Below are 16,297 nucleotides of genomic sequence, written 5' to 3' on the forward strand. Positions count from 1 at the left end.
GCTAGCTCATCCATCTGGTTTACTCTCTTTGTGGGTGGATTATCATCAGTTTTTTCAGGATTCTGCTCTCTGGTTGCATCATCATGCAGTAGTACCAATTTGTATGGTTTCATATAACATTAAGTAGGAGTTTTCACATGGCTGATAGCTTGCAAATCTCTTTGGCATATCATGCAAACTCAAGAAGAAAATGTGCTATTCTGTGTGAAGAGGTGAATATCTATCAGAAATACATTTTCAAGGAAGGAAAATGTAAACTTCAGATGGAGCATAAATTGTACAGAGATAAAATGATCTGATGAAAGTAGAGGAAGAAGTATACTACAAAATTTTTAGAATGTTTTCTCATAAACAACTTATGCAGCCTTATTAGTTAGATTATATGCATTTCATTTTGCATTGATCCAAAGAATCTGGTAGTGTATTACAATACAGAATTTATAGATCTCATAAGGTACTATATTCATTTTTAACATATGTTGTCATAAAGCTTGTTATAAAAAAATCATCTCATTTTTTTACATAAATTCATGTCAGGGGGTTCTGTTTTTACAAATTCCATAAAATAAAAAGAAATAAAATTATAGCCAAATACATTATCATTTCCCTTTATTACCCAAAATTTACCAAAAAAATCTAGAAAATCATCTTGAGTGAGTTTGTCAGTTAGTAAATTTTGAGGGAGTAGAGCCAGCTTGATCAGTTCATAACTCTAGTAAAGGTGGCTATCCAACATTCAATGCAAGTACACGCTTATGTCCATACCATTTATTTCTTAACACATATTCACTTAGTTTTAGCAGATTTCATTATTATTTTGCCAATAATACACCCACTTAATTTACTCTTTCAGGAAATCAGCTAACTGAAAATATTACAGTGTAGGAAAGATATTTTGCTGCCATGACTACAGGGTATTATTGTGGTGTTTTCTGTTTTCCATTAACATGTATGTTGCTCTTACTTGAATTATTGATTAATCAAGTTTAAAGGAGTGCTTCTTATTTAAAGAAGAACATTTTCCTGCAACTAAAAATACTTGAGAATGAGAGTTAGTTGCTGAAGAGTTACTTTTGTATGAGAGAGTTGTTGGTTGTAGAGGAATCCTTTCTTGGACATTGGGCTTTTTCAGATGCTTCGAAAGTCCATGACTTCGATTTCTCCACAGCTGTAGACTCAGAAACATTAGCTGATATTTGGTGGACCTAGAATGGCATATTGAGCATTACCCCTAAGAATCTATTTCAATGGGAGGAAAGGATGGACATATGAGGATCCTGAAGTGGACAGTCTGACTTCTTACATGGGTTACCTGTACCATCTGCTTGTTAAAGCATATGCTGCAATGTCTGTAATGACATTAGTTTCCAGTGGAGGAACAGACCTCCCATTGTTTTCATACTACAACCTATGTTCATTATGCCTGTGCCCTGTCACTATTCTGGAAATGAGAAAGAAAATGCATGCCTTGGGTGTGATGTGTTGAGTACTTCTTAGTAAAAGTGGACCTTGTTATGGCTTCAAAAGATTGTGAAGACATTCTTGTGGATAGTTTGTCTAGACATCTCTGGGTAAGATGATGAGGCAGCTGTGGTTGTGAGAGATAGTTAGCATCATCAGGTCTGACAGATGTACTGTTAGGCGTGCTGGATGCACAAGAAAAGCTCTCACTGAGAGTATCAGCGATGTTCTATACATCAGCAACTTCTAGGCCATTGGAGAGCAAGATGAAAAAGGGATGGGGAGAATACCTCCCATTGACCTTCTGAATCTTGCCCCATATAACTTTGGAACTGGCGGTAGAAAAGATACTAGTTGTGAACTTAATACAAGATTCCTTTTGGCTTTGGCATCTGACATGCCAAGCATGGGCATGGGCCTGCTGGAAAGCATTGCTGTTGGAAAGAGTGGGATACCTGCGAAAAGTATCCCAGGCCTGTTTCTGAGCCTTCCATACCTGTTGGCAGGCTGGAGACCACCATGGACAAGGTTACTGTGGGAAATGTGTCAAGGTTTCAGGTGTAGAATGAACAGCTGCTTGAATGAAGCAATCAATTACTGCCTCCATGCATTCAATAATAGATGGAAGACTAACAACAGAAGGATAAAGTTCTGAGAGAGAGGTGAAAGAGAGCCAATCAGCCTGGTCCAACTTCCACTGTGGTACTTGGGTCAAATGGCATCAACCACAGCCATTCTCCCTCAAAACGATAGGAAAATGATCACTGCCCTGTGGATCACTATCAACCCTCCAAGAAAAGTGAAGGAGAGCAGATAGATAGATCAATGGCAGTAAAAGACTGACTAGATGCATGAAAATAAGTATAAGAACCAGTATTGAACAGAGTAAGGTTGTGCTCCGAGAGCATACGCACTACGGAATGACCCCTCCCATCAATATCAGCACCACTTCAGAAGGGATTGTGTCCATTAAAGTCTCCCAGGATTAAAAAGGGAGACAGTAACTGTTCAATGAGAGCATCAAGGTCTGATTAGTCAGTAGTCTTTACAGAGACAGGTAGAGAGAACAAAGAGTGATGGTTTGACCCAAGGAAACATGGATGGCTACTGCCTCCAAGGATGTTTCAAGTGACACAGATAAGGTGATGGGCACATGCTGGTTGACCAGCAGTGCCACCCCTCCATCACACAACCTGTCATTCCGGTATATAGAAAACTGCCCAAAGGTGACTGTATCGGCAGGTTTGAGGAATGTTTCCTGTAACGAAAGACACACGGGATGATAGGAATTGATCAAGGTCTTAATGTCATACAGATTAGAAGGAAAACCTCGACAGTTCCACTGTATCAAAGTGGCCATTTTTACTTAGGTGGAAGAGAACTGGGAGGAAAACCCTTCTGTTTATGACCACACCATTTTTCTTTACTAGAAGGAGGTCTGTCGACCTCCATAAATCCTGCCCTTGGTCGAGTGGGCAGATCTCTGTCATTAGACATAGATTCCAGCGACTGAAGGCATGAACGAATAATTGTTCTGTATCATGGAGCCAAAGAAGATGGACCCGAGTAGAAGCCGGAGCCAAAGGAGGTGGGCCCAGGCAGTCACTTCAAGGAATGGTGGGGACAGAGATAGGAGTAGACGTTGACTTGTCAACTCGATTATCCATTGAGGACAAAAAAACTCTTCACATTATGTGAAAAAGACTCTAATGGAGGCACGGAAAGGTCCATCTGCACTCCTACTGTAGCAGTGTAGCATAGTGCAGCAGCATATGTCCGAGATAGAGTAGGGGACAATCATTTCCGAGCCTCATGGTAAGAAATGCTGTACCTCTTTATCCTCCACCCACTTAGGACAAGACCTATAGTAAGAGGGGTGGGAACCATTACAATTAACAAGGTGAGGGTCCAGTTTGCACTCGTAGGCATTGTGGATATTGCCACCACAACGAGCACACGTCACAGAACCATGACAAGATGCCTTCGAATGACTGAACCACTGACACTGGAAACATCAGAGATTGTTGAGAATATATAACCGTATCTTACAGTTCAGATAACATGCCTGGACAGCAGCAGGTAGATGTGGCAATGTAAACGTCAAAATAAGAATATTGGTAGGCAGCATAATTCCTTCTTTGGGAGTGGAGATACGATGCACTGCAGAAACTCCTTGGCTGGAGAAACCAGCGAGGATCTCCGACTTGGACTTCAAATCCCTCTCAACAATAACTTTTTGTGTAGCATGGGAAGTAACCTTAATGGGTATATCCCCAATGACCTTTGAATTCAAGAGGAGTTTGCTGTGTTTTGGTGTAGATGTTTCCACCAAGATGTCCCCAGAACATAGCTTCTTGACTGACCTTAGAGAGCCAGCAAACCTCTCTAATCCCTTCTGAATAAAAAAGGGAGACATTTGTTCTAAAGGTTTTTCTGATAAGGAATGCAAAATCAAAAAATGAGGTACAGGAGCAAGATGAGTTAAAGATTGATGATCAGAGTCTTCAAGGTGTGGTCATTTACCAATAAGCTGAGTTTTTACTGTTTTATTTTATTCTTGGAGGATTTGGGGGATCCATAATATAAGGAGAAAGATTCAGTGCCCATTGACCCCTATGAGGAGATGCACTACAATACCAAACAAGGAAACTGCAGCAAAGACAGAGTTTCGTGAGCACTATATCCAAACACTAGCATCAGACATAATGTCCACAACACCCATTGAGAATGCCCAACACTGGTACTCAGTTGACTCTAGCCCAACAGGACCAGCCAAGGCTACCTGTCTACAAAAATTCAAGACCAAAATGGTGTGTTGCAGTGCCCTAGACACCATTCAACCACCAGGATCCTCCCCTCCCCTTTACTGGTTGCCACACAAGGCAAACATGTGGGTGGATGTTCAAATCTCAGAGGAGGTAAACTGAAAATACAGAACCTTCCCTGGGAAGTCCCCTCACCACATACAGGAAACCATCTCAAGGGGGTGGTCCATGAGAGCCAACAGAAGTGCTTTCTTACAGTTCCAGAAAACTAATGGAGCCCTAATAATGCCTGGCCACTTCCTTAAGAAAGAACAGAAGACAGCTTGCACCAAAATCAGTGGATACTTTGTTTTGGGGAATGACAGCAGTCTAGACTTAAGTAGAGAGGTAGATCTTTAACTCTACCTAGATGTTGGTTAACAAATGAAGGTAGTCCTTTCTAACCTCAATTCTGACATTTGCATACTCCGGTTGGATGTGCTGCAAAAATGCGTGAACTGATATTCTGTGGGAGATTTATCTGATGCTGACCATGTCAAGCCCAAAAACAATGTACTGCATGAGTGTATTTAGTAGAGAGAATAATAGTATCTCCTTATACACAAGAATTGTTCCATGATTTGCTACAGATAAAGTTTAGTGTGTCTGTGTCATGTAATGTAGTAATAGAGCAGTATTAGGTAAGGTAGTTATCTGTCTGAGGAAGGATGGAGTTTATTGTTGTTTAGTAATTATGAGCAGTCAGTCATCCAGCTTTATGCTGAAAAGGACACTTGTGTGGTAAGAAAAAATGGAAATAACCAAGACTAGCTTTGGTACAAGGGTTTTATCCTTTGTACCATGTACGAAAGTATGTGACAGCCAACACACATGAGGTCGTTGGTTCAGTATTGTCCAAACAGTTTAAGCTGTGCACAGTAAAACCAAGTTAGTGACTTTTTGATTGAATATCCAAATGTATTTGTAGGACCAGATGCCTGATTGAATCTAACAACTATGACTCACCATCATATAGAAACAGGCAATGTATGTGGTCACCACTCTTGAGATGCTAATGGAGCTTACACTGAAGGCACCACATTGTGCAACAGGATAAGCCTCATCCAACATCCAAAGAAGAAAGTAGCATTGATGCATGTAACCAGTGGCACTTAAATGTGTAGGAAGATGTCCAGTGTCATAGTTAACAACTGCCAAGCCATGGTTCTTAGACTGTGCTGCAGCTTAATGGTCTCCAAAGCTCTAAAGTAAGTGAATCTCTAGACTTTACATAACAAAAACAACAGTCTTTTTCTGGACAGCCATCATGTTCACAACATGTAGACGTAAGGAAAATGTCATCAAATTAATTTTGCCAGATTAGGAAAATTCTTGTCAGGAATTAAGAAATATTTCACAAATTGCAAAATTGGCAAACATCAGCACTAGCCTTTGATAGGAGAAAGATAGATGTGTGGTCTACAACAGAGCATTAGGAGAAAGATAGACATTAGATCTCCTAGCAGAGCATTATAAGAAGGATAAACATTAGATCTCCTAGCAGAGCATCGATAGTCACTGGCCAACTATTTGAAATGTGAATGACCTACAAGATGGATAAAAAGTAAAGCCAGTTCAAGTTGTTTCACAGAAAATTCTAAAAAACATTAAAATTAAACAGAAATAAAATTATGTAAAAATAAGTAAAATTACAATGAATTTACACACTAGAGAGCAGAAACAAAAACTCAGCTTCACACAACATGTTAAATTGTTCAGCTTTCTAGCTAATCTTTTCCCAGTAGGTAAGAGGTATGTTTTTCTCTGATAGATTTATAAATTTTTGTTTTCAAGCCAAAGAAATTGTATTGAAACAAGGTCATTGTTTTCTATTTTTCCAAGATCTCTAACTTGTTATAAAAACAAGTTAACTGCAAATGTTTTATTTACTACATTCCACTTAATTTATCCATTGCAGCTCAGAATCAAAGGTGTGTAAAAAATAGCTCTATCTTTTGTTACCCTCCTCTACAGTTAACTTGTTTTTGTAACAGTATTTTAGGCCTGTTGGTTTCAAATATATGCTGACTTTTGGCATTCAAACTGTTAAGTCTTTTAACTTGTAGATCAAGACCAAGGATATTTCATGATAATTTTTCTTTTAAACATTGCTAAATACTTAATTATCTTGAAGACTACACTCAACTGTGTGAGTTTTTTTCTTTCATTAACAAAGTTACGTTTTTATATAGTGGTTAAGAACATGTATTAAAATTAGATGAATTTTTTTACTTTTCGATACTTTATTAAGGATTCTTAGCTTTTTTTCTTTTTTTTTTTTTGCAAGATGTGATATATACAGTCTTTGATGAGGCTTGTTATGTGGGCTCTTATCTTTCAAGTGGAAGTCATATAATTGGATTTAGTTCCCTATGATCTATGTTTTTCCATGTCTTATTGTCACACTTTCATAAAAAGTAAACCACTTTTGGGTATTTTAATTGGATTTCGAAAAATGTATTGATTTTGCATATTGATATATCAGTGGATGCATCTTTAAACTTAATATCAAGCCCGAAATGTGGGGACTATTACACAACACATTTAATAATGTTTGAGGATTACATCATATACAGCACAAGTTAGGGTCTTTAGGTTTAAAAAGTTTTTCAGAACAAATATCAGGTACAAACTGCCTTTTGTAAATTAAATGCAAGTTATACTGTGTGATAACCATGAAGTCTACTATGCTTTCAAGTGAAATATTATCTTATATTATTAACTCATGAACACATGGAATTTAATAAAAACTCGTGCTTTTTTTATATGCCAACACGTAATCAAAAGACATATGATTATTTTATCCAGTCTCAGAATTTTAATGAGCGTCGTAACAACATAGCTGAAAGAAACCTCATTAGATAAAAAAAATTACCTTATAAAACTGCAGGTTTCATTCATATTAAAGCTGTTTACATTTACTTACAGTACCTATAACTACTCCTTGCTTTATTATTTATAGTTTTATGCATTTGTTCATACATACAGTATAAACAAAGAGTTGTTGTATACTTCTGAATTCTGAAGTTAGAATCAATGTATTTTTGAAACATCAACTGGTGTGTCATAGTCATTAAATAGCTGTGGAAGTCTAAGAAGAAAGTGAAAGATTTTGCTATATATATATATAAAAAGGTGACAACCTTCTGCCAGTTTTTAACTAGTTTGTTAACTACTAATTTTGTCCAAATGTAAAGAGAGTATCTTGAAAATCAATAAACTGTTGTTGATAACTATTGATGTGATGATATAACAGTCTGATGTAGCATATTAGAATGATGAAAACATATAGAGAAATGGCTATTCATGTGTCTGAAGATTTATAGGGAAATTTATGTGTTTGCTTAATGCCATTATTAGTATATATCCAGTCATCAAAAAACTGCCTTTATTGAAAGTTAAATTCATACACTGAGTACAAATTCAGAGTATCCATCCTTTGAAACTTACTGAGTCAACTCATCCAGTATTTAAATATGCCAATTTTAGAATTTAACCAACTTATTATAATGAAGCAAAATAGAGAAACATATTTATACATACATAAAACATAAATGAACATTAACACACAAATCTGCATTTAAGAAAATTTTTTGATAAGCATTCATGCACAGCTTTATTCACAACAAATTAGTGTTCCTTTATTTATTTATTAAAAAGAAAAGAAGCTGTTTGTCAATGACTGTTATATTAGTTATTATATTGACACTATCCATTAAAAAAGGCCTACACTTATGTTGTGTGTCTAATCTTACGAAAAAATTGGCTAGGGTTTTAAGTAAAAAATACTATTTTAACAGGAGGTATTATGGATTAAGGCCTTTTGGTTTATTTGTCTTTTTTTTTTTTTTTCAAGTAATACTTTTTACTACCTACTCACCATCAGCAAAATCTTTTTAGCACCTGTACATCTGTTTTAATGGTTTTGTTAGTTTATTAACGTATGTGATAATTTTCAGAAAATAGGATATAGTAGTTGTATTTTAATTTAAACATCTTAGAATTTTCTTGATCGTGCTGAAGAAGACAAGAAAAGATATTGTGCAGAACTTAAAGAATACCAGCAATCAGAAGCTTACCAAACTTATTTGAAGCAAAAGAAGCTCAAAAACGTTTTCTGTAAGTACTTTATCTGTGAATGGTCTAATTTGACCCATAAGTAGCTGACTGTTAATAGTGTGCTTGATTTAAAAAACATTATTTAAAACCTTTTAAAAATTTGTACCATATCAAGAAGTAAAATCAGTTTGTCTTTGTTTTTGAAGTTTGTGAGAGAAAGAACCAAATATACAAATAAATCTGATCTTTTAATAAGTGTATGGGATTTTATCTGTGAATCTAACTTGTTTTATTTAGTGGTTCTTGGTATTAGCCTTATATATAGTTGTACTATATCCACTGAACTTACATATAAGGTTTCACATGTAAAATCTAAATGTTCTATAGTTCAAGATTTCTAAGGCAGATTCAGGTTAAATTGATCTACTTAATGAGATTTGTCTGTGACTTTTGGGATTTTAGTGTTCTTCTTAAGTTTATTTGTCTAGCACTAAAATATTCAAAATAAATTATTAACAAGAATTCTTCTGAGTACAGTTGCCAGAACATTACTGCATAAGTTAGGTATGATCAAGCTATTGTTTAAATCTTTTGTCCAATAATTTTTGATGATATTGACATCCCTTTGAATCTTTAAGTATTCAGCAATTTGAATTACCCACTAAAGAGTTTTACAAAAATGTACCAAGGTAGTTCATAGCAATGTGAATATAATTGTATGTTGTCAAAAAAACATAACAGTAAATAATTCTTTACAATTTGTTTAGTTCTTTTAGCCTTTGTACCATATTCATACTTGTTCTTCCTCTAGACTGTAATGGAAATAGAAATAAAAGTTCATTTGAGCAGGAGAACAGCTCATCATTTATCATTCAAGATATAGAGGTTAGTTTCAGTTTTGTTTTTGTTTCAATTATAAAACAAGTATGTTGAAGAAAATATGATGATAATCAGCTTAAGTATGAGTGTCATTCAGAACCTTCAATGGCTCATATCAGAATTGAGATGAAGATTTGCACAAATGGTGTGAAACTTATAATAGATCACTTAAGACATATTACATTGATCTAAGATAGTAATTGCCAGCTTCTGTAGATGTATTTATTAATCAAAGTAGATTTTCTATGTTAATGACTTCTAAAATAGTTTTAAAAAAATCCTATACATTTATCAATTAATGCAATGTCAAATGATATATATCAGCTTCTGTGTTGATAAATGGAAGGATATAAATCATCAAAGTTTATTATGGTAGATTGTAAGACAGGCTGGGCAGATAAAATATTAGTTTGTATTGCCAGTGTATAAAATTATTTTAAAATTATTTCTTGAAACTACAGAAAATTTTAAATTTGAATAAAAATTCAATTGAAAAATTGCCACAGAATCTAAAATAAACATTTCTGATACAATACCTAATCTACTCTCACATCTATCTTTCCTGATTCAGTGCTCTATATGAACATTTTTTGCTCAATATTAGCCTTGAGGCTTCCACTTAATTTAATGTGTTTCCATGTGATATTGCTGTGTTGTTGCATACAAGTGAGCATGTGGCAACTCTCCATCAATAGGAGTGTGACACTGCCTCCTAATGCAGCTGTCTTCCTCTATACTTACTGCTCAATCATTACTTTTGGATTTGGCACATGTGTGATAAGATGTGACCTTTTTTGCTCATCATTGTGTGTGTTGAAGTATCTAAAAAACCAACTGTTGTAGGAATATTTTTGTTTCAATTTTCAGACAATTCTGCTTCTGCAGACTTTGTGGCTCTTATTTTCCACAACGTCAATTACACAGAGACAGTCATTTTCATGCTTTCTAGTATTCAACATTTGGACGTTTTTCACTCTGGATAAACTACCACAATGCACCAGGTGCTTCTTTGTCTGCCAGGGGACGTAATTGCTTTTGTGCAGCGGGTAGTGGAGTCTTGCATGCAGCCTGTTCCTTTCTCAGGCCTTGACATGGACTTCTCTCCTCCTATAATTAGCATCCATGAGGACATGGATTGTAGGCAGTCTTTCCTGCTGCATAAATTTGCAAACAACTTTTCCAGTGCAGATGTAGATGGGCCTCGACAATCTGCATTCACCCATGACTTTTCTTATTAGGTATGTTACCTTTTTTCACTCTCTCTTATTTATTATTATTCTTTACTTTACTTTTGCAGAATGATTGAGATGAGGAGTTAGTATTACTAATGGTATAATTAATCAGACTGTTATTCTCATCTGTATTATGTGTATTACTATTTTCACAACTTTTCAACCAGAATGTTTCTTCAGAAAATTGTTTTCCTCCTCCTCCTTATATCTGAGTCTGTGCTGAAATATGTTTTTTTCTCAACTTCATTCTGGTGCCAGTATGCCTCATCTTTCTCAACTGGTTGCACATATGCCTTGGCTTACAATCAAGCTGAAGCCCTTTTCTTTGACTCCTAAACTCAGGAGTCTCTTCTTCAGGCTTGGGGTTCTGATTCATTGTCTTCTGTTAGTCTTTTTAAAGCTCATTTTTCTCACCTTTGCCTTACCCTCACTACCCTTTTACATTATCTATGCTTCATCCATCTCCATTTGAAAACAATTCAATCCATTGTTCCTTGGAGGGGTTTTCAGCAGACAATCATTCCCTTCCTTTTTTTTACATTGGCACTTTCTTCTTCCTCGGCCTTGACCCTTCTCATTTGGTTACTCTATTTGCTGGGATCTGTTGGGAAGGGATGCCCTTCTTGCCCAAGTACATTTACCTCCCTCTTATGTCAGGGACCTTCATTTGGATCCTTTCTTCCACCTATGGATTTTTAGCAGGAAACCTGATTCTTTGTGGTCATGAGTTGAGGCTAGTGCCAACATTTTTCCTTGACTACCCTTGTGTCCCATCATTCCCAAGCTCCTTCTCTTCCAGTTATAGCCTCTTATCCTCCTGACTTTTTTTGCTTCCTGTTATTTCATACCATTCATCTTTTCCCATCTGTTCTGCCAACAGTCTCATTGCTGACTATCTTCTGAGTTCAGGAACAGTGTAGACCTACTTGGCTTGATTTGTGGATCTATGGATTCCTTTTCCAGGCAACCACTGGGGGGCTACAGATTTTATCCATTGGCTTTACCCTTCATTTTTGCTCCCCTCCCTTTTTGTCTTCTGTTTCCATTTCTTACCCTCCTCCAGGGAATCCTGTCTTCTACCAGCATCTCTTTGAAATGATGTCAGACTTTTTAGCCAAAGTTGCTATCAAAAGGGTTTCTGACCCTTCTCTGGGATTTTATTCCCATCTGTTGTTCCCCTGTACACTAGGGATTGGTGTCTGGTCATCCTTCTGTAGTGTCTCCATTAGTTTCTCGACCTTCCTCAGTTTACTGTGATGAGTTTTCTCACCCTCTGATGGTCCTTTTCTCTGGGGCTTTGGATGATCAAGGTTGAAATCTCTGATGCTTACCTTCACATTCCCATTTCCCCAGCATCCAGACTTTATCTTCAGTGTGTACTTCATGGACAAATGTATCAGTTCTGAACTCTTCCTTTTGTCCTGGTGTCAGCCTCATACATTTTCTTTTGCCACATAATACATACCTTTAATTGTCACATTCATGGCTTGGGATTGAGATTCCACCATTATATGGATGACTGGCTTTTAGTTCCATCCCAACAAGATTCCTATGACTATACTCTTCTCCTTCTTCAGAATGTTGCTTATCTAGGTCAGCTAGTCGAGCTGGCTAAGTCTCATCTCACACCAATCCAGTATCTGCTTCATTTGAGTGTGTTTTTCTCTTCCCATCTCAGTAGAGCACAGCCTTCTCCACTGCATTTGCAGATCATAGAGAGTTTGGCTTCCACAGTTCTATCCTCTCCTTGTCTTCCCGTGTGAGAGGTTTTCTGTATATTGGGGACTTTGGCTTCCTTGAAACCCCTTTTCCTTTTGAGTTGTGCTCGTGTATTTTCTTGTGGACTCTACAAGATCATCAGAACTTCTCTTGGGATTGCTTTTCTGGAGTGGTCCCTCAATCCTCATGTTTTTTAGATGGCTTTGTTCTCCTCTGAGTATTTCTCACATCAATGCCTTTGTCACTTACAGCAATGGTAAACTTCCCCCATTCTTTTATATCTCTTCCATCCATTCTCGTCTTTATTACAGTTTTGGTCCTAGTAATATTCTCTGTCCTGTTTATGGAATCTGTTGTTATTTGGATCACACCTCTTCCTTTTGTGGTTCCTGATCCCATCTCTTCCTTCTGTGGAATCCTTCATCCACTCGCAATCTTTCTTCTGTTACTCTCACTGGATGGGTCTGACAGCTGATCTGTTTAATGTATTTGTCATTGGTTTGAGAAGCAAGGTGACATTTCCAGGTGTTCTCCTATCTAATTTGTCACATAACTCACTCATTAGCTGCTCACTTTCATTATCTGTTGGGGAAGAGTGTTCGGGCTGGCATGTGGACGACTCCTCACACCTTTGCCACACACTATCTCCATCATCTGGCTGTTTCTTCCTCATTGGGCTGTGGACTGCCTCTGGTCACCATTTTCCACCCATCATACTGTCTCTGACTGGGTAAGTCTTTTACACCCTTTTTACAAAACTCTCACGGAATCCCACTCAATGGCAAGTATTGCTTACAAGGGTACACTTAACCAGTGTAGCGCACAATATAGCCTTCACCCATGAGTTAGGGTGTTCCATAAAACCTTTCAAGGTATCCCTATGGTGCTTATCTTCCTAAACAAGATCCAGTTCAGACCATACCCACTCATGGACTAGCATGAGTAAAACAGACAGGGAATTCCTACCCATCCTCCTTGCTAAGTTTATAACCTAGTACTGGCTTGCATTTAAAAATAAGGTATAAAGTGAGACATCTGCACTAAGAGGCAGTGTCACACTCCTATTGGTGGAGTTTGTCGCATGTTCAGTTGCATGAAACAATGAAGCAGCATCACATGGAAACATGTGAGATTAGGTGAGAGCCTCAAGGCTAGTAGTGAACTAAAAAAAAAACTAAAAATGTTAGGGAGGTGAGTAGCTATAAGAAATACATCTTCAGTGTTGGAAAATGGTAACATCCTTCAGTATAATGTATTCCGTTAATTTATAGTGCAGATCAGATTGCACATGCTCATATCTTGTCTTGCTATGGCATGGCATTATTGTAATGTACAATAGTATTAATAGGTTTTATTTAAGTTTGTTGAATATACCAATAGAAAAGATTTAAGCAAATAGTTCAAGTGGCAGAAAATTTGAGAATCTTAAAATCCTTGATGGGAAACCTGTTTTTAATGAACAATGGCTGTGCAAAGTAAGAAGTTAGAACAGACAGAGAACAAATACAAAGCCCATTCCAGTGTTTGTGAGAAATTATATGATGTTGTTAACATGAATGAATTGGTGCTACTTAGCCGTGTGAAAGGAAAAACTGATAAGATCTGAATGTGACACAAAATATGAGTGTAAAAGATTTTTTCACAGCTGAAGGCAACAAAACTCATGGTACTACAGTGGTAACTTTGACAAATATACTGAAGTAACTGACTTACTGCTTTATAATATGAAAAAAAGAAAGCTCTAGAGGTTTCATAAATTAATGATATGTGTTTATTTTTGTTATTTCTACTTTATTTACATTGTACTTTCTTGTGTTTATCTTGCACATGGAAATTTTCCATTTTCATTTGTGAAAATTCGTAAAAGAAATCATGAAAACATTTTGTGAACCCTGGTTATATTATGCCCCAGCAAACACAGTTACATAATAAATTTCTATTATTAATGTAGTGATTTGGTAGTGATTACATAGTTTACTTACGTAAAAGTGTGGACTACCAGAGATGTTGTTACTACATAGTAATATTGTGGAATGGAACTACCAATATACAACCAATTTGGTATGTTAAAGTACCAACTTGGTACATTCCTATTACCATTCTACTACATTGTAACTATCTTTCATTGCTTTCTACCTCTTCATAGTATTTTGTTTATACCTTTCAGCTCCACCCAAAATACATTAAATATATTCATTTGCAAAAATAAGTTAGAAGTAATATCATTTATTCAATATCATTGATACAACATTACAAAAACAATTGTTGTTTAAGACTCGTAACGTAGGTAAATTAATATGTAGAATTATAAACGGGCTTTTCTCTACGTTAAAATACTGTTATTGTGAGCTTTCGACCCTCTTACCAGAGCCTTCCTCGGGAAACAATGCACTGAGCGAAAAAATTTTTAAACTGTGGAACACTGCTTTAAAATATGTATCTAGGCAATAGTCATAACAATAACTGACATCAGATATCAAAGTTATTAAATATATAGAATTATGATTATGTTATATCAAAGCAATCAATTAATATTCTATATTCTGCATTGTTGCCCAATGAATACTTCAGTAATTGGGCTGAAAGCTCACAATAATAGTATTTTAATGTAGAGAAAAGTCCATTTATAATTCTACACATTACAAAAACATATAATAAATTGTTTTAATACAACACATACAAAAACAAATTACACATTTTTGATACAACATTGCAAAAACAAATAAATTTTTTTGATAAAACATTACAAAACAAATTACACATTTTTTGATACAACATTAGAAAAACAAATTATACAATTTTTCATCTCTATAATTCTAATATAGTCTCTGTACATATGTACCAAACTATATTGCTGTGGGAGTTGGTGTGGGTGTCCTGGGAGATTTCAAAGCAGCTCGTACCTGTAAATATAAAAGACCAATTCAGTTTGACAGACCAATACAGTTACCAATAAAATCACAAATCCAAAGATCTGAGATATGTATTTTCATCTTTCTGCCAAGGACTATAATATTATTAATATGCCAAAACAATGTGGATTAATTAACAATTATAAACAGCTGCTATATAAATAAAGTTGCACCTAAGTTTATGCAAAAAATGAATGTTTTGTTTCATGCAATATGAAGCTCAGACAAAGTTGGTACATGGCTTAGCAGTGATGTCATTGTATTCTCTATTTTACATTTGTCTTGAATGGATTTCAAATTTGGCTATATTATATTCTGTATATTTTAATTGCTATATTTTATTGTGTATGTTAGTTAACAATTTTGACCAATGCGAGTGCATCACTTTATTTGTCAATATATTTACCAGGAAAAGGTATCCACTGCACTTGCCTGGTGCATGCTTAAGAGTTTCTGCCATCTGCAGTTCAACCTCAGCATCCTGGCATTTGTGGAGAAGTTGTCTACACACTTCTATTGAATCATTGAAAAGTTCCTTATTGCAATTTACAATAACATTGTCAAATTTAACAAAGCTAGGATTTTACCTCTTATAACATTGGAAAATTCATAAATTTAAGAAAATAAAAGGACTTGTAAGTGTGGTAATGAGATCAAGTATGAGGTATTAAAGTACATCACCTAATACAAACTTTGTATGTCATTACTATCTTATAAATAGTCTTGTTCATTGTTACCTAACTGACCCTTTCTGAATATTATTGTTTTCATTGCACAATCAGTATACTGACTGGACTTATTTTCACAAAGCTCTGTAAAAATGGATAATTTTTTAAAATAATTACACAGGTAGCTTTTACCATGTTTACTGTACCAAAATAATAATCAATTAAAACTGAAATTATATAGATATACATACTGATAATTATTCTGTACAGTGACAGGTATTGGAATGTTTGCTTGTTCTTCCTGTCTTTCATGTTGAAGCTGGACCACAGGTGGAATGTCCCCAAATTCTTAAACATTCTTCATTCCCAACATTGTTCCCTCCCAAGGCACTCAGGACAGCAACCTGAAAATTTATGTTACACCATTTGATCAGAGTGATGCTTGATTATATCTACAAATTGGCATACATTTGATATGTCTAAACTATTTATATGCGTGATAATAAATATCAATGGAAAAATAATATTCGTTGTAGGACTTGCCAGTTTATTTCTCTAGCATG

At 35.7% G+C, this 16,297-nt stretch overlaps 1 protein-coding gene across 1 annotated transcript in view; it reads left to right on the forward strand.

Annotated features, from left to right (window-relative positions):
* Window positions 1–16,297, forward strand: part of LOC106467903 — a gene marked incomplete at its 5' end in the record, with an annotated part of 75,410 nt that overhangs the window by 15,324 nt on the left and 43,789 nt on the right. Inside the window, 2 exons of the mRNA XM_022396122.1 lie at window positions 8,267–8,384; window positions 9,136–9,209. Of these exons, the coding sequence (XP_022251830.1) occupies window positions 8,267–8,384; window positions 9,136–9,209 (192 nt within the window). The remainder of the gene's footprint in view (window positions 1–8,266; window positions 8,385–9,135; window positions 9,210–16,297) is intronic.

The sequence above is a fragment of the Limulus polyphemus genome, unplaced genomic scaffold (genome assembly GCF_000517525.1).
Source record: "Limulus polyphemus unplaced genomic scaffold, Limulus_polyphemus-2.1.2 Scaffold2788, whole genome shotgun sequence".
NCBI classification, from domain to species: Eukaryota; Metazoa; Arthropoda; class Merostomata; order Xiphosura; family Limulidae; genus Limulus; species Limulus polyphemus.